A 25,012-nucleotide genomic window follows, 5' to 3' on the forward strand; every position below is an offset into this window, starting at 1 on the left:
AGTGGGGGGTCTTGAAAGGAAATAAATTGGGGTCAGTGGAGAAATTTGTTCAGCCTGCATTTTAATGCCAACTAAGTTTTTTCCAAACCTATATGTGAACCAGAACACAACAATAAATGCGTTTTTCAGAATGTTGTGACAGAGATTACAGCTTTAAGAATGCATGTGAACAATCCATACGATGGAAAATTACAGACACACACAAATGTCTATGAGGAAAAATGCACACACAACTGCATATGTATTTCACACATTTATGAAATCAGGCCGAAATGCAACAGCATAAACCTGAGACTGGAAAAATGAAAAATGGAGAGAAATGTAATTCAACATGCACAATCATTCCTAGAAGTGCTTCATTCTTGGATTTTGTTTACACAGTTCACTATACTTCAGCCCTAGCCAGAGGAAGCATACAGCTTAAGAAACGAATTAAGAAAACATTCAACCAAACAGATGGAAAGACCACAGAACGGTGGGGTGATCCTGTTTGCCAGATTGGTTTGTTTGAATGTTTCTGCTGGAGCAAGACAGTATCTAGTGAACAGAATGGAAAGAAATTACTTTTTTTAGAGTTAAGAAATGCTCCCAGAATGATTAAGAATTTGAAGAACACCACTTGGATCACTGTACAGCTACTGTACACATATTCCCGGCATCAGAAAATCCTTGCTTCCCCACCTACCATTCCTCATATCTAGCCAAATGGAACAGGTAACAGTACATCTACTGTAGGCAGCTGACCTAGTTTGCAAATGAATTTCAGAAACATATTGACCTCCCTGATCATACTCTGTTCCATCTTAAGCCCAAATGCAGGCTGAAGATGGTGATACACATTGCCTCTTTGTTCTCTTTCAGGATGATAGAACAAGGGTCAATGTTTCAGCTCTCATTGGCAGAAACCAGTAAGATCTATTTTCCATGAAAGCTTCCTATCCTTTCAAATAGCCAATTATTCCAGAGGTCTTTTCCAACATTCTATGCTGAGGAGCTATCAACTCAAATGAATCTACTAGAGGATGAAGGCCTCTTGACTGAAAGGTATGGATCGTAATACACACACACACACACACACACACTTACATATTTATGAATTGTTCGGTTCCATTTTTTTATAGCTGACTTTAAATCACTTATGTCCTCTTCATCGTATGACACTCCCCTCTCAAAGGAATTAGGATTTGACTAGATGTTTTGTTTCTTCAGTTAGTATTATGTCAGGGACACTAGCCTTTGAATGAATGTTTTTTTTCCTCCTCTATTCCCTCCAAATTGGTCAAGGGAACCATCTTGCTTGTAATTTCCTTCCATTTTCTCCTCTCCTCTGCCCCCTACAGGTTTTAAAGGAGTTTTTCTTTATGAAAAGTAATTAATTTCTTTTAGTTAGATTTCCATTCCCCATTCTACAGCATCTTTCAGGAGGTGGGATCCTGAATGAGAGAAACCACTAGGTATTTATGTAATAGCACCACATTCTGAGTAAGTAAGTTGAGAAACTGAAGCTCCCCCAAGTATTGTGCATAATGCACCCCAAAGCAATAAGAGAGTCCACAGCATCCCATTTCCCATCACAAAGCAAGGGTTCAAGGGAGGCTGGCTTAACAAGTCCATTATTTATCAAAACCTAATCTAGATACTCTTCTCGATCACCCAGATAGACTAAAAGTCCTGAACCAAGGTTCTGGGTGCTCCTTATCTGCATCAATGGCATGCACTCCAGCCCCACCCTAACCCGTATCCATTCTGTTCTTGAGAGGATATAAGATGATGCTTTGGTTCAAAAGGAAAAAAGGGCAAGAGTTGGGAAGAAGCAACTCTGGTAAATCATCAGTGTAGACCAGGAAAGAGAAAGAGGGAGAGGGGGAAAGAGAAAGAGCACACACACACACAAGCGCAAGTGGAAAGAGACAGGAAAGATGAATGGATGAAGCATGCCACATTGACTTTGCCCTTTCCCCATGTGCCCAGGAGTGATCGCTGTCCCAAGATAATCTGGAATTGGGTATATATCTGGGCCTGGGTGATGTCTCAGGTGGGACATCCCAGATCTCCTACCTGCCTGCACCCATCTGCCCTTGCTGGAGTGTTGCACAGAGGAGAAGGATATAGCCATGCAGGTTCAAAGTGGGAAGAAACCAGCTCTGAATATTGCCCGCCCCATATGCCAAACCAGAAAAGGAAGCTGGCACTGCAAAGCCCCAGACCTGGGCAGGTTCAGTTTATCGTGGCAGTGCCCTATCCTCCCAACCCCACATTCTAAGAGGGTGAAAGGCATATGTATACTGACCTTCAGATCCCTGTGCACAATGGCATAGTGGTGAATGTAAGTTACGCTTTCTAATATCTGATGGATACAGTGACTGCAAAACAAAACGGGAAGGGAGGGAGGGGAGAGAAGGTTGGTGGGGAACAAAGGGGAGGCCGACAATGGGGATTGGAAGGGGGTGGAGAAACCACACCCAGGCAGAAGAGGAGCAGCAGGGAGGCAGGACAGAGAGAAAAAGGGAAGGACAAGGAGGAAGTACGGAGAGATTATCCAAACGGAGTGGGTGAAGACAGTAACAAAAATATGCATGGCAGGAAACAAAATCAGAGAGTCCAAAGGATTGCAGGGAGGGGAACAATCCACAGGGACAGACAGATGGACAGACAGAAAGGGACAGGGGGCAGGGTGGATATGGGAGAACGAGAGAAGGAGAGAAACAATGTTGTGAAAGCTCAGAGACCACAGCAGGGTTATCACAAGGTGTGTGCAGGTCGGCGACTGTTAATGGCACCAGAAACTGTGCCCAGTCAGTGTGTGAGAATGGGGAAGTCAAGCCCAAGAGCAGTTTTTCCCCGCCTCTCCCAGCCACAGATGTTTAGGAGGACTGAAGTGGTTGTGCACATCAGCCCAGTATCAAGGATGAAGAGCCTCCCCACCCCCGCCCCAAAGAGAGACACTCGGCATTCAGAGACCCTTTAAGGGACTGCAGTTCAGTAGCCATTTGAAAAGAGGAGGAGGAGGAACAGTCTGCTAGCAGTGAAAGCAGGAGGAGGAAATCCATGAATTTGACTCAGAAGTGGTAGGAAGTACCTATAGTTATGACCTGATATGGCAGGAGCTTCCATACTTGCAAACTGCATTGTCTAACATCTGCAACATCATCAGCTGCTCATGTTTAGATTTCCTTCTAAACAGCACTTGGGTCCAGATAAGGTAGCATTATTTCAGGTGTGCAAGGAAAGGCAACTGCTGTTTTTCTCCCATGTGTCGATATAAAAAGCTAGCAGTGACATGATCTTGGTTACACATGGGACCTAGCACGGTGTAAGGGATCGTGCATACTGTATGTGGACAAGACTTAATGAGAAACATCTCACTTGATCCCGCTGACTGAGACTCATCAGTCCATTCTGATGTTCTAAGAGTTGGCTCTTCCTGACCACCTCTTTCAACCTTATTCTAATTCAATTCATGCTATTCTAGATGCTGCCACTGTGCATCTCTGGATCTGTCTGCCTGTATGTCTCCATCCAGGGATCTATTCATGGAAACCCTAATCTTACATCTGTCAGTGCCCTTTCTTCCCCAGTCCAGTGCTTCTCATCTGCCTGGATGTCTCATATCCCTGTCAACCTCTGTAGTTCTATTAAGGTTTCAGTAGATAGCTCATAGTAAGAAAACCCTAGGATAATCTGTTCCAGCAAGAAGTCTTGGACAACTGTTCTCAGAATTCTCTTTAGCTTTTTGCTGGCTAAAGATTCTGGATGTTGGATCCCAACACATCTACAAAGTTCCACATTGGGCAATGTTGGTATAATTCTTCTAACTGAGTACAGATTTACACAATCATTTTTCTGGCAGGGTAAAGTTAAATCTGCAGCTGTCAACAACTTAGTGGGGCAAATGGTTTCAAGACTATGTTCATATTTGCACTCCAGCATTGAAGTCCTTCAGATTTCCATTCCATAAATATATGCCTGTTTGTCCATGCAACCAGCATCCTGAAACTCATGGGCTGAATGCAATACTCTTCCTCCTCTTGTGGACTCCGTATTGCAGGCGAGGGAAAGAGGAGGCTCAAATCCTATGCAGACTAAGAGCATAGCAAAAATCCACAGAAATTGGGCCTCTTAGGTTGTTGATGCAGTCTTTAATCCTCCCTCTTTATCTTTCCAGCAACAAATGATTTACACTAATTCATATCTTCATTTGTGGGTCAACCCCTCCAACACTCCTGGATCTCAGCATTTTGCTATTTGCCGATGCTAGCCATGTATTATACCCATGTTTCATACTGCTTGACTGTGCCTCCTTTAAAAAACACTTCCCTTTGCTCTTCCAGACTCTTAAAACAAAGAACAGGAGGCAGCTTCAAAAGACAGATCTGTGAAATACATAGGCAAGCACAAAGCTGGAGGTAGAAAAGTTAATACAGTTGAAAAGACTGGCTATTCCTACAGAATGTTCACAGAACCAGGTTAAAAAACAGTTTCTGAAAAATTAAGGAAAATTCCAGCATTGGTGGAGAGGCAGGCCAATAACAACAAAGATATATGCTATTTTTGAAGATTTTTGTCCGAAACTTTATTATTTGTGCCGTGGAACAATTTATTAAGGAATCCATTTTAAGAAATTTTAAAGTGTTAGTACTTAAAACAAAAAAAGGGTAACAGAACATAAAATTGAACAAGAAAATTAGAATTAGATTGTGACTACACAAGCTAGTAATATTCATGCTAACAAATGATCTTTGGGGCAAATAAACCTACTTTCTGCACAAAAGCAGGAAAACCTACGTTGTTTGCATCTCAAATTGGGGAAGGGGGAGGTGACTTCAGAGCCCAAGAATCCATTTGAACCATGAGGATGCTACATTCGAGAACGGAGATTCTGTGCATGTATCTATCAATAAAGGGGTTGAGCGATGTTCTTCATTTGAAAGAGACACCTTTGTGCCAGGATTAAGATGCTGGCTTTTTGGAAACCTTTCCAGGAGGAAGAAAAAAAAAAAATAGGACCTTAGATACTGCTTTCAGCTGTTTTGCATGACTGTCACTCACAAATGGCTTGTAACCACCACTTCTAAAAGACAATATGAAATTCTGAAAGAGCCCACCTCTCAGATTTGTCTGGAAAAGGGTTAGATATTTCAGAGTACAGCCTCATTGCAAAGAGACAGATCATCCTGTTTAGTCGCGAATCACTAAAAGTGGTCAGGTGTAACTGGAAGACAAAATCTGGGCAGCCACAAACTTACCCTGTACCTACGCATGTCTTCTGGTGCAAGCTAGATGCTTTTACATTTCTCTTTCATTGGGTTTTAAACAAAGAAAATCTCTTAAATAAGCAAATCTGCTAAATTCAAGGTGGTTTTAAAAGCGAAAACTAGCCTTGCAAGAATTCTCTGTTGACAGTAACTCCCTTTGTGCTACCAGCTTGAGCTGCTGCACTAATGTGTTTGAATCCAGTTTTTAGCCTGGCAAACTCAGGTGCTGGGAAAACAAGCAGTAGATTCCGCTAATCCCAAAGGATTTAACCACACACCACCCGAATAATAAAGAGAGTTTAGGTCAGATCTTCACATTCTGAACAATTGAGTTGCATCAGATTTCAGGGGAATCACGTGCTTGAATGTTTTCTCCCACATCAAATATTTCCTATTCATAGGAAGATCAGTCCGTTTTCTCCCAGAAGAGAAATGTTGATATCAGGAGTGTTCCAACACATAATCCTACAGCTACAATCTGTAGTGGTAGAGGCAAGGAAGGGTTGTACCATCTGGCAGTTCTGACTATGTGCTTTAGTTCTATCTGGTGGGCCAGCCTAGGAGCCTCACAGTGTGCATCCTATTCAGATGCCCACAGAGTTTTTACAGTTTGGCAAGCATGTTTTTAGGATAGTTTCTGAAAGGACAATGGAGGAACCTTTTCCATATCTATTGCTCTGAGTTTATTGGCTTTGCCACTTGCTTTAAGGAACTCCTAATGAACTTGGGCTTAAAAAGTGGTGAAAGACCTCTTACAGATACAAGCATTAGACTGCAAGGTTCCATTTTAAATGTGAAGAAGTAGAGAGGACATAAGGCTGGCAAATGGGAAACAGTCTTTCTCACTGATTTTGATTATCCCCTCTCATCATTATCCTAGCACTTTCCAGACATTATATTCTATAGTTCCCATGATCCCTGATCACTAGACTTGCCAGCTAGATGTGATGGTAGTTGTAGTTCAAAGCATGAATGAACTTGAGGTCATTACGTTGGACAGCAGCCAACTGAACATCCTTCAGTTGTTCTGGACTTTAATTCCACCAAGCCACATGGCCAGCAGTAGAGGATGTGGATAGCCATAGTCCAAAACATCTGGAGGATACCAGGTTGGCTACTTCTGCTTTAGGTGATACCCCAACATGGATACTCTCAGCCTAAAAGAAGGCAAATTGCTCTGTTGACAACATCATCTTGCTTGCTTCCCTCTTTGCCAACCACTCCCACAAAGGGGTATTAATGAGACCATGCAGGGCATGAAGTTTTACCAGGCAACTAGTAGCCTTAATAATCAAGGAAAAGACAGAAGCTGACCATAAATGGTAGGAAGCCCAAGCCACACCATGTTAATCCAAAAGAAGACAGAAAGCAGCACATCAAATACTGGACACAAATACAAACCCAGGAAACCAGGCAAGGTGGGGCCTCCTTCAGTTCATAGTCTACATGACAACTAAGTGGAGTGGAGTGATTAAGTTAATAAGTGGAGTTATTAAGGAAAATAAAGCATACACTATTTCAAAACATAATTCTATTTGCAGGGGCACCCATGGCACTAAGTCTTCCCTTGCCATAGTTTGTTGAACAAGCCATAATGGCCTGGTTCATACAAAATATTAAGCACACAATGGCTGGATTCCCCTGGCAAGCTATGTCAAAACCCAACAACGCACATGATCACTTAACATGGTGGTTTAACCAAACCACTTGGGATACCATCATATTCAAAAGCTCTGTCTCCCTTGCAATGTTTTTGTGAAACTAAAAGGGAGAAAGAAACTGATTCATAAAATGTGTTTTTATCATTATCATATGCTTGAATTACATCTTATCCCATTGAACCAAACCTACTGTAGTCCCTGACCTCCTGGACAAAGTCTCTAATCTTTGTAAGTCTGCACAGCCCACCACACCTTGGTATATTTGTCATCACTACATCTGGCTTGCTTATGCAATTTCCTGAACTCCCTGCATAGGTTTTATCCCTCCTGTTCTTAATTCAGTTATTTGGGGTATTATGCTATTAGCTGTACCTGACCTCTCTCCAAGGCTAACTGAGCATAATTGCTGGAAATGGGAACACATACAAATCTGTCAATGTTCAGCTCTTTCGTCAAGAGAAAAGAGCTAAAGAGAACATTGCTTAACGTGGGCAAGTGACAGCCTACTAAAGAGGAAGTTTCTAAGCCATCATCTGGCTTTGCAAACTGAAGGTAGGCCAATTTCACAGGTTGTGTTTAGAACAGTGTTGGGCTCGGTGATCGTCTTGTGCACACACCAGTTTCGGCCTTCCTGCATATAGTTCCAATGCACTCAGCAGGGCTGTTCTGCGGGCGAATATTCAGGAATAAAAGGTGATGCTTTGGTATTACTAGGCCCCTCTTTATGGGGAGGAAACCACCATGAGAAAGGACCTAGGGTTTTCGTGCAGGGTTACCATCAAATCAGAGGTGCTTAAACAAAACACAGGATGTTATTTTCATTATCTGTACCGCACCGTCATTGTGCCTGGTCTTTTACAGAGTACAAAAAACCAGGGGCTGCTGTCCTAAGGAGTATACAATATAAAAAACATAGGGCTGGATTTTATGGTTCAATTATTCTGCTCCCCTATGGGTATTTCTCTCACCGATTCAGCACTGGAGGAATGAAGGAATGATGTAGGAAAGCTGAAATCACATGGGAAGAATTACACCAGATTCTGAGCTTTGGGACTGCGATGGCCTCCCTCTCTCCTATAGTGCCTTCATTGGAAAATCACTGGAATCCTGGGAAGCAGCCATGGGCAAGCAGGCTTCTTAACACAAACAGAAGCAACTCTGCAGTGATATTTCTTGACCAACACATTCGTGCCTTGGTCAACAATCTCTTGCTTTGACAGCTCTAGATTAGTGTCTGAACTTGCTGATGTCTCTTCGGTGCCTCCCCCTATCTCCCCAGTCTTTGCTCCTCTGCACCACTCCAAGGACTAGAACTCCTCCCACTCATGGCTGACAAACTTCAGACTCCCACCTGCCCCTGTATTGTAACTATGATTGCTTCTCAAAGGCAACACTGTTTTGTCATTTGGGTGCTCTTGTTCCATCAACTCCTGAAGGTCTGGGCTCTTTGCTAACCATATACACTTTGCCCAGCAAACACTAATCTCAGTTGTGTTCCATCCAATTTTTACTCCTTACACCAACTTTCCTGCTTCCTTGCATACCTCCAGTTCTTAACCCTAACTATCCTAGATAGACTGGAAATCATCTACGCAAGAGACCATATAACCTTCAAACTAGCCTAGAGCAATACAAATCTATCTACAGTTGAAGTAGCATGAGAAAGCTAAAGTATGAAAGTACTAACAGCAACTTCCTTTATACAAATGCTAAGACCCCTTTGAACTTGAGATACTCAACCACATATTGAGCACTGTTTGCAGAAGTGGGAGCATACTCCAGCCAGCCAGCCAGCCAGCCAGCCAGCCAGCCAGCCAGCCAGCCAGCCAGCTCTTCAACCAAATCTCTTTCACCTGTCACACTTCCTTTAGCAAAGAAGGAGCTGGGAGCTGGGGATGACCTGCTCTGGTGAAAGTCCATTAGGAAAGAGAGTGTCCTTAAATGATCAGATGTAATAAGGAAACAGAGCTGTTGTATCTTAGTATAAATGGGGGGCAGGGGGTGGGCAGGAAGAAATCAGGATAGGTGCATCTATTCCCACCCTGTAGCACCTCTCAGAAATTCCATCTTCTTCACAATTATGAAATGAATGGGACCCCCACCCTCTGCTGGGACTGAGTAATCAAGTGCAGCAGTCCAAGTGTGTGTGTGCGTGTCTGTGTGTTTGGGTGGCTAGCACTGCATGAGGCAATGGGGGCATGTTATGGCAACCACTGGTGCCAAAGGACATATGAATTTCACTGTAACCATGTGATATCTTTTGAATCCAACCATATGGATCCAACCCCACCCCAACCTCCCTGATCACAGATGGGTCCATGTTACACAGGTTCAAGCTGGCATGGGATCTGGGAACAGAAAGAAGGGGTGGGGCTGGGGGAGGGAGAAGGATGGAGGGGGGGACAGGTGGATGTGGAGTTACCACTCACCTTGCATCAGCTTCACTGTAGTATTCTCTGGCAACGATGTCTTCAAAGAGCTCACCGCCTGTGACCCTGCAAGTGACACAAACCAGAGTTCAACCAAAATTTGACATTTGACAGTAGGATGTTTTGGAGAGTGTATCACTGCCAACCCTCAAGACAGACCAGACTAGGAAACCCAAGTCATGGATGTTAGTACTATTCTTATTATTATAAGGTTATAGCACCAGAATCCTGCAAGTCTGGATGTGCTTCCCCCCTCCCTCCCTTTATCTTCATGAGAACTAGGGAGGGTCTTGTCTGAGAAGCTTTCTCAAGTTACAGTTTTGGCCCAGACTCAGGTTTCTTTTATCAGACCACTGTTTTGCTTGGGGTTTTCCTCCTGTTCCTCAAGGTTATTCCTTTTTTCCATTACAATCACTGAAGCTCAGCTGTTCCTGAAAGACTTGGAGCATGACCTCAAGGAGGAAAAGTGTTGCCATGAAACCAATTTCTGTTCTACCAGGGAGTCTCATCAGAGCCAGCATAAGACTGGCTTTGTTGAGCATCTGCTAAAGCTTGCTAATGTGACAAAACTGTGTTTATTTGGTCAGAAATGGCCTAATTTTTCTAACTTTATTTTGAGGGTAAATATATATTGTTTAAAATCTCACTGCAACTACCCCAAAATGATATATTTATACTGAGGTTATTTCTTCTCTTTCTGCTTCTTCTCCTGGTAGGATAATATTTTAGGTTTGGGAGAAGTTCTTATATTCTATCCCTCGTCTAGATAGAGGACTAGTTATTTAGCAACCACATACATACAAGCATAACACTACTCATTTCCCTGCAAGCAATGTTACACCAAGTGCAGAAGACAAGTAAAAAGCCATTAAGCCAAAGCCATTTAAGGCCTGAAATAAAAAAGGGAAGAAATGCAGGTAAATCTAATTTACATCAATACCATTCACTATGCTTCCATATTTTTTTTTATCCTTGCGAGATATTCTTGTTCATAAACTGATGCATATATTGCCTTTTGTTCTTTAACGTAGTCATCTTTCTTTCCGAGGATCTCATCAACTCCATCCAACCACAACTTTCTCACTCTTTCATTTTGCTCGACTCATTCATTCTTACTCCTTGTATTTATTTTTCAATTTGAACTTCCTTCTCCCTATATGGCCAAATCACCTCAATGTATTTTTTTTTTGTACTGGTCATTCACTTTTCTATTCAATCTACATTTGTTCAGCACCCATTCATCTCTATACTCTCTCTTATTTTACCATGCAAGCTTCTTGTGTATCCCATTCCCACTGCATTCTATTTATTTTTATACTTCTCCTGACACATCTAACTCTTACTTCCATAGAGCAAAGTGGACAGAAGCACAATCTAATACAAAGCTCTTTTTCACTTCTTTTGACAAACATTCATTCCTTGCCATTGATCACATACTATCCACTCCCTTTTTACCAGCCTTTGCACCGTCTTAAATTTTTCAATCCATTTTTCCATTTTTGGCAAATATTCCATGAAGGTACACAAATTCATCTACTTGCTCTAGTTTTCTGGCATGTGCTCAAGATCCTGCAAGGTAGACTTCAGCAATTCATGGAGTGAGAATTGCCAGATGCACAAGCTGGGTTTAGAAAAGGCAGAGGAACTAGGGACCAAATTGCCAATATCCGATGGATAATGGAAAAAGCCAGGGAGTTTCAGAAAAACATCTATTTCTGTTTTATTGACTATTCTAAAGTCTTTGACTGTGTGGACCATAACAAACTGTGGCAAATTCTTAGTGGTATGGGGATACCAAGTCATCTTGTATGCCTCCTGAAGAATCTGTATAACAACCAAGTAGCAACAGTAAGAACAGACCACGGAACAACAGACTGGTTTAAGTTTGGGAAAGGAGTACGGCAGGGCTGTATACTCTCACCCTACCTATTCAACTTGTACGCAGAACACATCATGCGACATGCTGGGCTTGAGGAATCCAAGGCTGGAGTTAAAATCACTGGAAGAAACATTAACAATCTCAGATATGCAGATGATACCACTTCGATGGCTGAAAGCGAAGAGGAACTGAGGAGCCTTATGATGAAGGTGAAAGAAGAAAGTGCAAAAGCTGGCTTGCAGCTAAACCTCAAAAAAACTAAGATTATGGCAACCAGCTTGATTGATAACTGGCAAATAGAGGGAGAAAGTGTAGAAGCAGTGAAAGACTTTGTATTTCTAGGTGTGAAGATTATGCAGATGCTGACTGCAGTCAGGAAATCAGAAGACGCTTAATCCTTGGGAGAAGAGCAACGACAAATCTCGATAAAATAGTCAAGAGCAGAGACCTCACACTGACAACAAAGGTCTGCATAGTTAAAGCAATGGTGTTCCCCGTAGTAACATATGGCTGCGAGAGCTGGACCATAAGGAAGGCTGAGAGAAGGAAGATAGATGCTTTGGAACTGTGGTGTTGGAGGAAAATTCTGAGAGTGCCTTGGACTGCAAGAAGATCAAACCAGTCCATCCTCCAGGAAATAAAGCCAGACTGCTCACTTGAGGGAATGATATTTGTTGGCAGAATGCTGGGAAAGCCTTTAGCCCAGGAGAGATCAGAAAAGTCACACACACCAGGCATATCTATAAAAATAATTTATTTACAGAAAGCAAAACAAAAGCAAAACATATTTAAAGGACTTAGCTCTCATTGAGAGCAAGCCTGGCTTGCTACATATCGGCAGAGAGAAAAAAAGAGGAAGTAAGAAACAAGTCCGGGCAGGTTTCCTCCCCCCAGGCAATTTGCATGAAGCACGTGAGAGGAGACAATCAAATACAACCTCTTCACCGGGCCAAAATGATTAGGTACAATAGCAGTCTTAATCGTTAGTAGGAAAACCTCAACAATATTAAAGGCAAAACTGAAATACTTTGGCCACATAATGAGGAGACAGGACACCCTGGAGAAGATGCTGATGCTGGGGAGAGTGGAGGGCAAAAGGAAGAGGGGCCGACCAAGGGCAAGGTGGATGGATGACATTCTAGAGGTGACGGACATGTCCCTGGGGGAGCTGGGGGTGTTGACGACCAACAGGAAGCTCTGGCGTGGGCTGGTCCATGAAGTCACGAAGAGTCGGAAACGACTAAACGAATAAACAACAAACATGTACTGTATATATTGCAACTGTTCACTCTATTTTCCTGGACTAACGTAACTACTTCGATCTTCGATATATTAATTTTTAGATCCATACTCTTTATTGCATCATACAATCTACACTGCAAGACAGCCAGTTTGGTCTAGTGGTTAAGGTGCTGGGCTAGAAACCAGGAGTCTGTGAATTCTAGTCCCTCCTTAGGCATGAAAGCCAGCTGGGTGACCTTGGGCCAGGCCCTCTCTCTCAGCCCAACTCTGTGCGATGTAGACTAGCCTCCTCGTGGTGCACCCTGGGTAACGTGACTTCTCACAGCTAAATAGTCTACAGATCTGGCTGCTGGACCTCACAAGGATTTCCCAGCAAGAAAAAAAAACTGCATGAACACTGAACTGCTATGCCATACAATTAAAAAAAAAAATCTACACTGCAGATCATTTGCATTCTCAGCCAACAATACAGCATCATCTGCTTACGAAACTACATGTACATCCATATTCCCAACGAACACATCTCTAACATCACCACAAGTGTTCCTTATGCACTTATCCATAAAATGCATTAAACAACCAAGGAGACATCACACCCTTGTCTTTTACTCAGTGTTGAACCATTTGCTAAGCATTTCATTTATTCTCCTTACTGTATGTCATGAGTACTGATGGCGAGCTGGAAGGGGCCTCTATCCAGGGGGGAAAACGCATGCGTAGTACTGAGGAATTAAGCAACCATTCAAAGAGACACAGATCAGATCCGCCTTAACTTTTGGGGTTTATCTGTCTGGGTTTTTCCCACGCTTCTTCAGTTTGTTAGGATTCTGTTTTATGTAGCAGTAATAAACACTAGGGACCTACTCCTCGTCTCAGCGTGATTTCTGACTGTTAGGACACTGTACTTCCATCATATACTGTTCTTATTTCATTCAACAAACAACCTTCAACTGCCTCTTCATGCAAAAAAATTCATAATTCAAGCCTATTCACTTTTCCATACCCTTTCCCTTCCCCACCTCTAAATCAAGAGATATGCAATAAGTGTTCTTTTTTGCATTCCTACTTTTCTCAATTCCTACTTTTCTCAACAACCTGTTGAAGAGCAAAAATCTTGTCTGCCCAGCATTAAGCCACACAGCAGTTCCCAAATGCTATTCATTGTCAACTCTCAGACCTCCAGTCAAAATCTCACCAAACATCTTCCCTGGCATATTTAACAAGCTAATTCCCTTGCGGTTTTTAAAAATACAGTTGCTTTTGGAGAGTTTTGTTGAGGACTGGTTTTATTTTATTTTTATTTTTTTGTTTCACCGTTTTGGTTATCTTATTTGATTTTTCAAGTCCAGCTCTACTTTCTGTTCCGTTATTGGCCCACCCATTTTGATGGCAAAATAGACAAGGGCAGACACATTATCATCACCACATTGTACCTCAACCAGGGCAAAAACAGGCAACCTCCCCCAGCCTTCAGGTCAGGAACTAAAAAATTGTCATCCACACCCTAGAGCAAAAATGATCATACAAACTCACCCAGTGTTGACACTGACTTAACAACACACAATATCATTAAAGACAATGTCGGATAGGTAGAAGGTAGAAGACAGATTACTCAAAGCCATGTCCAGATGCCAAGATTAGAACAATGGTAGATGAGCACTCAAGAGTTCAATTGTGCCCAGCAAACAACAGAACCATTATTTCAACACAGTAATGGTTCAGAAGGACTGCTTTACTATTTCCTCATTTGGACTTCTTGCACCAGTGATTAAAAGCACAAGAAATGTGGTCAGATGGAGATCAGGTGATTAAACTCATCACCAGGAATAAAAAATAGCTACCGGTATCACCACCTTTGCCCCAAGCATATTGTTTGATTAAACCCGGGCAAAATGTTAGGCTGCTATGGTTGTGTAAAACTGGTGGAACGCTCCTAAGTACATTCACCCAAATGTAAGGCCCATTGAATTCAGTGGAATGCAAGCCCTAGGAAGCACATATTATACAGATGTGCACCTAATTTGGCCTTTGAATTTAAATTTGGCCTTTGTAATTTACATTTATACTTATATTTAATTACAAATTAAATAGTTCATTCTGATCACTCTGCAGTGATGTATATAATTCTGTACTTTCCCCTTCAAGCCACCAAACCTTACAATTAATTAAAAACTTTGAGAGAGGGTGGAGGGGAAAGGAGCTGTTATGTTAAATAGCGGTATGCCAGAAGTGCACAAGAATGATAGAAATGCAGAGATTAGGAAACAGAGCCGAATGGATACAAAGGTACAGCAGAGAATCAAGTGAATTCAGCTCTCACTTCATTCCTGCAACTGATTAGATTGAGGCTTGGGTACTGGGGGCAGTAGCACTTTCCAAACATCTTCACTGGATGACCATAACATGCTACTCCTCCACCCCCTCATTTCATCATGTACTGTATGTACCTGAATCCACCAGGTGTTCAGGGAATCCAGATTTGATCTCACATGCCTGCAGTGGCACCCCAAGGAACTGAAGGAGTATTGCACCTGATCTGCCCCGCATCTGGGCTCAGAGCCACCTTTGGCCATAAGGGCAGGGTGTGAAAGGAAAAATCTATAGCTAGCTTTCAATTCTTCCTGCTGCAGCCATGGCTATGCCAAGGTCTGTGTGACTCCAAGCAAGGAAAAAGGGGAGAGAGAGAGAGAAGGAGAAGCAGGGGCTGCACTGACTCAGAGGACAGCTAAATATAGTTTACTGCTTAACTGGAGCTGTCAGAGAGGAGGAGGAGATGAGATCACTGGTTTCTATATCTGGAAATCAAGTGAGAGGCAGCCAAGCAAAGCACACCATGTCTCTGTGCCTCCCCCCATGGGCAGATACTTTGCCCAGGACATGGCCTACCCCCAAATGAAAGAGGGCGAGGAGTCAAGGCAGATCACCATCTGGAGCCCTGGAGCCAACCTTCTGTGTGGTTCCTAGCAGGCATAATCTGGGTCTTTAAAAATGGTAGCATGACACTGGGCCTCTACAGCCTGTCAGGGTCCCTGAGTCACCACTATCATTTCAATAGCCTCCTTCCCCTCTCTCCCCTGCCCACCCCTTTATGCTAATGGCAGCACTGCAGCTGCAGTCTTCGCCCACCTACATCCATTAAGATGGCGGTGCCTGCTCAGCTCCTGTGGCAGCATGCAAACATTTGCTCGGAAGGGGTGGGAAGGGAGAGCATAAGGCTCTCCAAAGTGGCCCATAAAGAGGAGTATCAACTTGTGGCAGCCAAAACGCACCACCAGAAAGAAGCCCAGAGGAGAAGACTCTAAAGGTGAGTGAATTCCAGAAAGGCCTTGGCTGGTCAAGAGGTTCTGGAGCAACAATTACTACATCAGGACCAAAGAGGACTTACAGATCAAAGACGAGGTAGTGGAAGCCTTCCTCGGATATGCTATCATGGAGGCGAACTGCAAAAGAAGCACAAAGAAGGTGTTACATTGGGCAAAATACTCCCTAAATTCTTAGTACCTTTTACCACCCTTCTACTCTATTTGGTGTTCTACATAATCTCACAGATGGCAAATCCAGGTAGGGTCGTAACGCTGCACTCAATGTAGCCAGTTCACAAGGTTCTAGGATTCAGCATCTTATCTCCAAGAAATGGCTCCAACAAAATAGGTGCCCTTCTGCCTTCCATCATCTGCAGATCCCAACTATCTTGGCATTTTTGCTGTCCTACTGCTTCATCATCTTTCCCCTCCAAAATCCTGTTGGATTTGGATCTCTAATACCCTTTGTGATATCTGCACTATGCTGTTGTCTGCCAATAAACCTACTTGGATGGGGAAAATTAGGCCATAATTAAGTCTGGGCTTTCTGGACTAGAATCTACATGTCCATCTTGTCTAGAATCCCATTTTCACGAGCATCAAAGAAAACCAAGCAAAACCGGAGAATCACAGATCCTGACTATGAAGCTTCATTTTTACTAACTTCCACCACTGGCCTTCCTTCTATAAGAGTCTAATACTAACCTTTCTTTCTTTCTTTCTTTCTTTCTTTCTTTCTTTCTTTCTTTTTCTTTTCTTTTTTTCCCAAATTGAACCTATACTGCTCAACACTCCATTACAGGATCAGGTTACAAATCCCAACAAAGCAGCATAAGAGGTGCCTCAAGTCACAGTGAAAATGAAAATTGATTATTGGAGTCTAAAACCTGATCCCCTAAACATGCACAAGTTTTCAAAAATGGTTGTATTTCAAAATGTACCAAAGAACTTAGCAACATGCAATGAAGGGGGGTGGGACCATAATTTTAATGAATGCATACATATTTTTAACAATATAACAATGAATTTAATTTGCATCAGCTGTTCTTTTTGTTAATGATTCTCCGTCACATGTTTATTTGAATAAGTTTGAATTTTAATAGGGTAGAAGATCCATAGGTCTCTCATGGCATGTCAGCGCTGCAACTCCGTTAAGGAGAAACCAAACCAAATCCATAGAAATTCAACAGGGGGGGTGGGGTTGTAGAAGATGGCAGGGGCAGGGAACATTCCTATAAATATCAAATATCCAGAAAAGAATTTTCTTGCTCCCCATGGAAGCAAAAATTAAACCTGACTAAAAATAAAAAATAAAACTCGTCATGTGCCTAAGCCTAAGATAAAAACGGAACAGAAGAAGGAACCATCTTGCAGATCACCTAGTGAAAATGGTGTGAGTCTAGCCTGACAGGCTGACTCAAAAGCGGCAACTTTCCAAATTCAGCTAAAACTTCACTTACTCCTGGAACACATTCACTGCAGGGTACATATTCCTGACCTTCTTTCTTGCCCTACAGGGGTGTTGCCCAGATATGTTTGGCTGAATTACAGTCACAAATCCGAAGTCATCCAGTGTGATTCATAGTTGGGGGGGCGGGGGCTGTAGAACCCAGCTCCCTGCAATTCTATTGTGGGGTTCTAAGTGCTACACTGCACCGACTTACATATGTCGATCACAAGCAGAGAGAAAAGAGATTTACTCCTGATGTAAGACAGACTTCTTCAATAGGTTGAAGAAACCTTTTTGCTAGTAACTGGGATACAATTTTGAAGGAATACTTCCACATCACACTAGTAAGCAACAGCCTCTCTCACAGGATAGGCCTCATCATCCAAGATCTAGGATAAAAGAGGCTCCCACCTAATGCTTTAATTGAGATTCCTGCATGGATCTGAGGGCTTCCCACCATATAACTGGATTTTTTCAAAACTCTCTTTTGGATCTTAGTAACATAATCAATACTTCTTTTCTTTCAAAGACCAGTACTATGTTTCTGTAGCAAGAGAATTAGGGTGAGTATAATGTACTGGTAAATTTACAGTATTAATAGGGGAACCAAATATGTTATAACCAACAGATATTTTCAAGACTGCCTTGAACCTGATTAGAGAACTGTACATTCCCCATAGAATTCCTAATAATCCAACATTTCCATGAGATTAGAAGGGCTGAAGATAGGAGATAAATATTACCCCATCACACCACCAGCATTATGGAATAGGGTCCCTTTGGATGTTTATGGAAAGCAATAAAAAGTGAGTTATTCCAGAGGGCCTTTGGCAGTTGAATATCATCTTGCTATTCTGCTCAGTTACGTTGCGGGGTGCTGCGTAATTGCTACAGGATTGTTGTACGTAGGGACATTATTAATTTAATTATGGAGGTAGAGGGTTACATTATTTTTACTTGTAATCTTTTTTGGTATGGACATTTTAATGTTTACCAGAGTCCATTGGAGTTGGGCAGCTAATAAATTCAAATACATAAAAATAATAAAACAAATAATAATTTATCATACAAATTTGATAAATAAATAAGTACACAAGCCCGGACTTGGATGTGGTGTATTCTTTGCAACACTCCAAGATCAGCTCTAGACCCACAGGAGTGAGCAGCCCCAGAAGACAGTTTAGTGGGGCTGTCTACAGGGCATGGTCAAAAAAGTCAAGATGGTGGCTGTGTTGGTGTGATCAATGCTCCGTCCATTTTTTATGTATGTATGTATGTTGCATGTGACACACATAAAAACAGGCAGAGCTTCAATCACACCATCCCAACCATCATCTTGACTTTTTTGACCACAACATGCCAACACCTCTGCAGTTCTGCACTGGTTATTTGGAAAAGAAACCAGACTCAATACATAGCTTTTTTTCAGTAGTATTGAAGCAAAACAGCATCACGCAGCACAGCAGGGAACCCTTGGAAGAGCACACAGGGAAATACAAATCATCCTTCTTCCAAAACGAAATTAGAGCTGAAAATCTTGCAGGCTTCAGCATGGCTTCTATGAACCTAATCTGAAGCCATTCCTTGTTTCAAGTTTATTCTTTCTTTACCCATGGCATTTTGTTTGAATTCACATGGGGATGTATGCATGTTTAAAGGGGTTAACTACCCCTTTCTAGCTTCTGGACCTTACAATGGAATGGCTTCTTCAAATCTACTGTTGAAGTTCCTGGACAGGTCTGTTTGCAGACCCAAAGATTTTGGGAAAACACCTAGTCTTTCTCCACCATGTGCATGCTAGTTCCAATTAGGCTATGATGTATATTTGTTTGTTTGTTTAAAAAAATAAATAGAAAGTGATAATGGTAGCAAGATGCTGCTGGCAATGTTTACATGTTACGGTCTCTGAGATAAACCAAGTCTCTTTTTACCTATATTTAATGTTAAGCTTGCTTTGTATTACATACACACTCATCTCCTTTTCCAAGGGCACCTCTTCAGGCTAAAGCACCCCAATGCTGCAAAAAGCCAAACAGAAGATTTAATTTGGCTGCCAAGTAGAACTGGTGTAGGGAAATAAGAGCAGTGAAAAGGAACATGATTCTTTCCCTGAAGAACCAAGGGAAAATATGTCTTTCAGAATTTTGCTTCTGCTATGTAGCTTTGGGAGAGATATATTACTCCTCACCAAAATGAGGCTAATTAAGTTAAAAGGGGAGGGGGGTTCATTTGGAAATAGATGATGATGCCTTAGAAAGTTCTCCAGTCAGGAGAAAACGTCTAGCAGGAAACACAAATACAGGGCCAAGCTTATAAGCAGGATACAAGTTTGGCTGTAAAGCAAAAAACCAAACTCCAGCTCCAATTGATGGTCTGTCCTTAATGTATTATGGATAAGGCATTTCACTTCCAATGGCTAGATCCATCTGCAGTGCTATAACTTACAGTAGGCAGCCAAAAAGCACGGAAGATTGAATGTGACTGAGAGGGACACAAAACTTTTCAATGATAACAGACAGCTACAGACAGTAAAGGAAAGGATTTCAGATTGGGGAAGATCTCAGAGAAACTGATTTCTCAATTAATGGAAAATATAAGGCGCATGGTTTTTCATATTATACTGTAGACTGGGATGTGACTCCTATCCAGTCGACTGAGTACCTCTCACAGTTCAGGGAATAATTGTCACCTACCTAATTTCACTATTTCCAAACCAGGAGGTTCAGGTAAGATTAGTGTCTCCTCACTTCTCCTGATGATGAATACCTAACTTCCTTAAAACCCTTTGAAGAACTTTCATTTCAAAGCCTAAGGGGTTTACATCGTGCACTGAGAGCAAGACTGAGCTCTTCCATCAGTCAAAGCAAATCCATGATTTGCTGAGTAAACCATAATTGGTGGATTCAGACATTGTACTAAGCCCTAATCCACTGTTCACAGTCCACAAGGGCTGGTTCACATATTGCATGAAGTCAAAACCAAACAAACTACCTGACAGCTTCACTCAACCCAAGCAAATCAACTTTCTGGGCACACTCCTGTACAAGTGCCCTATACATTTCTAGGAAGACTGAAGCTGAAGTGCATCTATTTCAGCTTCATTATACAATAAACGGTTCCTTTTTCTTTTGCACTTGTGGCTGTCTCTAAACCTACCCAGAAGGTACCCATGACGACACAGTTTCCATAGAAACTAATGCATGGGGGGGGGGCAGAAGATGTTTTAGAAGAGTCAAAAAGCCCCATAAGGATTAAAACAAAATAACTGGCATAAACACACTGAGCGCATTACAGTGAGCAGGAAGGCAGCATTCAGTTTTAATTGATCACTTGTTTGAGACAGAGAGAGACCTGGACAAGATGATGCTTCCTAGAAGCTCTTGTTCTACCAACCTGGTTGTCATTAGCAACTGCAATGGATTTGCAATATTCTCTAAAGGTGGCTCCATGCAGCAGCACTGGGAACAGAGGGGGCAGATTGACCTGTTGCTCAAGGAAAAGATGCACGTCCGTACTACATAAGGACAACTGCGGAGCACTGTCTTTGCATTTATAGCCTGCTTTTCTTCAAAATAAAGCAGAGGAAGGGACACCAGTGGAATTAATTCTGTTTATATCTTCCAAACAACCTTGGGAGATAGAATGATGGAGAGGCTCCATCTCACAATAGCATATGCATTGCCACAAAAGTAAAACTAACTTTCAGCTTCATGAAATTTGGTATTAATAGTTTGCTAAACAGCCTTAAGATCAGGCAGGCGAAACTGATATAAAGGTAGAAGATTTGTCCAGAATGGAGAGGAATGAAATGGCAAACTAAACTTCCATGGATGTTGAGCATGGACTGACGATGTTAATGCAAAATCCAAGGGGATCTCTAGAATAAATAGTGTACGGGTTTGGGCAACAATTATTGATGAAGGCTACATTTTAAACTCATCGTAATTTCAAAACCACTCTTAAGTGTAAATATTCATGCCAAACCTTTATGGTTAATCAAAATCAAGCCATCTTTGTGCGTGTGTGTGACCAAGTAACTAAAAGTAAATGGAGAAAACATCACAGTAGGCTCTGAAAAAAAGGTAAAGGTTTCCCTTGACGTAAAGTCCAGTCGTGTCCGACTCTAGGGGGCGGTGCTCATCTCCGTTTCTAAGCCTTAGAGCCAGCGTTGTCCATAGGACACTTCCGGGTCATGTGGCCAGCATGACGACACGGAACGCCGTTACCTTCCCGCCGAAGCGGTACCTATTGATCTACTCACATTTGCATGTTTTCGAACTGCTAGGTGAGCAGGAGTTGGGACTAGCAACGGGAGCTCACCCCGCTGCGTGGTTTCGAACCGCTGACCTTCTGATTGACAGCTCAGCGGTTTAACCCGCAGCGCCACCGCGTCCCTATAGGCTCTGAACTCCCCCTCTAAAAAAAAAAAAAAAATCTACAAAGAAGGTCCTGATTCTACTTTTCCTTGGAAACCATTCCGTCTCCTCCAGCTTGAGTCCTTGCCGGGGGTATGAACTTCAGCTACTCCCAGGCATTTCAGAGATTTAAAGTCTAATGCTGCATCCTGATTTTAAGTCAGAAACAAATGTGGAGCCAGAAAAAGTGGGAAAGGGCAAAATATGGCCCATCTTACTAAGATTAAAAAAAGAAACCCTCTGGATCAGCTGCCCACGTCAGGGTTCCATAATAGCCAACCAATATCAGCGTAAAGTCCACAAGCTGTGAGGTTCTTGTTCTTTATGCCTCAAATCCAGCAACTCACAGCACAAGCTATAGAGATATGCATAGTTCTTTATTGGGACAGTATCAAACTCTGTTAAAGCCACGAATGGGGCCTACTTCCTCCCACCTTCTCTTTTAAGCCTCCCGCCTTCTGCTTCTGTCCCGCCCCTTCCTCTCTTCTTCTTTGATGGCTCTCCTCTGTGGTGACAGCTTGTTCTGTTTGTTCTGAGAGTTAATGGCTGCTCATGCCTCTGGCTCCAAAGGCTTTCACTTGTTCCCCATCAGCCATCTTCTTCAGCTCTGTGTAAGGCTGGAGCACCCAGCTGCAATTAGCCATTCCATCCTTACACAAGCAGAACTACCATAATATCACACTAGAGTTTATACTTATGTAGAAAATTCACAAATATGGTAAGAAAAGTCTCCATCAATCAGTTTTTCTTTTCAAGTGTTGCCTTTTTCTCTTCTCCTTAGTCCATAAGAGGATGGCAAAGAGGAAATCTACTGCAAAGGTTTTACTGGAACAGTGTGCAGGATATTCTTAATATTATTCAATGCAAGTTGGAAGTTCTATAACCACTTGCAGGTGGACCACTGCAAATGTCTACCCATGAAGGCAACAGGGAAAACTAATAATATTGTGACAGTCTGCATGCCATGTGACTGGAAGTAACACATTAAATTGCACACTCTCTTTCTCTGTCGGTGGTGTGTGTATGTGTGCTCCCTGATCTAGCATGCACAAACACATAATTTTTGTACAGAATTTGTACTGCTGAATATATAATGGCATAACAGTAGTTTCATCAACACGGCTGCTTATCAACCTGACCGTAGAACATTCCAAATAATCCAGAACCACCCAAATTGTATGGTTAGTTTAAAGCATGCAGTATAGTGAGAAACATCCCTATTTAAATGTTAGCTTTAAAGTGGGGGCTCAGGGAGTAAACGCTAATGCCCTGCTGAGAGAAAGTAACTAGTGGACTTGTCATCACAGTTTTCTTTTTATCAGCCACTCATCCATCCAAACATTTAGTTGCTAGACAGATGTTAATCCCTGTCCTAGGATAAGGGTGTCCTAGTTGGAGACGTCAAATGTGGTGTTACTGTTTATGTACTAACTCTCACATCAAGAAAAGAGTTTTCAAAGCAGTGTTCAAGGATTCAAAAATTAAAAGACCAATCCTGTAATAATCATTTTTAAATAAAATAAAATAAAACAAAATAAAATAAACCAACATTTAAAATTGCTTAAACATTTAAACCCACAAAAGGAAAAATGAAAACTGATTTACATAATGCAGGGTCCTAGAGCTTAAAACATTAAAAGTGACTGCAGCCAAGAAAAGCATCCCTGTATATAAGAGCAAGAACACAACCAGGTTTAGTTCTGGTAGGAACAGATTCTTGAAGTCATCCTCTCTGCCTTAGTGAGAATCAAAATGTCAACTCCTGTGAGTGAACAATCATTCCTTTGTCCTGTCCTTTGATGAAAGTGTGTTTGTACCCACAAATCTGCCACGAGAATATATATCATATAAAGAATCATCATATGCACCATATACACCATCCCAACCCCCTCATTTGAAGCAAAGGTTCTTCCCCATCCCCATCCCCATCTCCATCTCCGCAGAACAATATTTACCAATGTTGGAATGCTTCAGGAGACGGCAGATGCGAGCTTCTCGCTCCAACTTCTGGTGATCTGGAAAAGTAAGAAGAATACACGTCCTTTAACATGTCATGCAAGTCAGATTCCATAATATTAGGTTTCTTACCAGAACATCAAGGAGAGATATCAACATTTCTCAATACACTAAAAGCAACAGAATTCAGAACTATGTTGCTTCCAATATAAGCTGGAAGCTATTGTTGCAAGCTGTTGGCTTTAACAAAAAAATAAAAAATAAAATAGCACCAAACAGAGTAGCCCAGTCCACTTTTCTGATAAGCTAGTTTTCTACTTGAAGTGATTTGATTTTTATATCCTAGGGCACTTGATTCCATCCACTTCCTGCATATTTAAAAAGCAAAATCCAGTGCATCACTTTGTACATGCATTGATGTGCCCCACTTTCTTTTGGGAGGGGGGATCTAATTAAAGCATTTAAAATATTGAATATGCAAAATATAAGTTTGTTTACTGAAGTAAAATACATATTGGTACATCCTAGAACAATAAAAACAAAACAAGTAAGTAGCGATGCACAGCATGAGCTGTAAAAACAAACAGAGCTGGTATCAGCGAGACTTAGAAACCTAGTGAATAAATGGCCCTTTACTTGATAATAAAATGAAATCAATATTCGTATTAGCCTGTTATCTTAGAAGAGGGCATTTCATAAATGCGAAATCCTGACATCTCCATAGAATATGTTGCTTTTCATGGTATGATACAGAAAGAGGTAAAACCAACCCTATTTCAGTGAGATGGTGATTCAAATAAGGATCGCTGAGGAATTAAATCTCAGGAATAGCAAGATGTTCAGCCACTTTATTATTTATTACAGTTCTAATCCACCCAGTAATCAAAAGTTCGTTCTACTTTCACTAAAAGGATAGTTCCAGCAAATGTTACAAAAACCATGTGGGATTTTTCTGAACACCCTCAAATTGCCCTGCTCTAAATATGTACATGTCCAGCTATTTTGCCAAATCAGCTACTCTTTAAAGGGATATAGTAAGTAATTCAATCCAAACTGCTAATAATATGCAGGACTGAAGCTGTTTCAATGGTTTCTGTTATATTCCCCCCCTCAGATATTTTACCTTTTCAATGAAATGTGGCTCCCTTTTCATTCTCACCTATATTATGAATGGGATTAAGGAAGCTCTCACTTTCTCAAAACTGGAGAACTTCAGTAGAATTCAGTAGGAACAAAAGGAAGTACTTGGCGCAACACAGAATTAACATGATTTTTCTATCAGAAGATATTGTAACATCCACCGCTGTTCCTGAGAAAGAGGCAAGGATGCCATTGCTCTTATTGTTAGAAGACCGGCTCTTCCGTCTCGGCAAACTGAAGGAAGTTTATCATAGCTTATAATTATCACTTCTGTAGAGGCCTA

The 25,012-nt window shown here is 41.8% G+C and overlaps 1 protein-coding gene across 3 annotated transcripts in view; it reads right to left on the reverse strand.

Moving 5' to 3' along the window:
* Nucleotides 1-25,012, reverse strand: part of CAMK2B (calcium/calmodulin dependent protein kinase II beta) — a 179,107-nt gene that overhangs the window by 66,571 nt on the left and 87,524 nt on the right. For all 3 annotated transcript variants that reach the window (XM_063311399.1, XM_063311398.1, XM_063311400.1), the window contains exons 3-5: nucleotides 23,589-23,648; nucleotides 15,852-15,906; nucleotides 9,346-9,411 (exon numbers count right to left, since the gene is read on the reverse strand). In XM_063311399.1, coding sequence (XP_063167469.1) covers nucleotides 9,346-9,411; nucleotides 15,852-15,906; nucleotides 23,589-23,648 — 181 coding nt within the window. The remainder of the gene's footprint in view (nucleotides 1-9,345; nucleotides 9,412-15,851; nucleotides 15,907-23,588; nucleotides 23,649-25,012) is intronic.

The sequence above is a fragment of the Candoia aspera genome, chromosome 9 (assembly GCF_035149785.1).
Source record: "Candoia aspera isolate rCanAsp1 chromosome 9, rCanAsp1.hap2, whole genome shotgun sequence".
Taxonomy (NCBI): Eukaryota; Metazoa; Chordata; class Lepidosauria; order Squamata; family Boidae; genus Candoia; species Candoia aspera.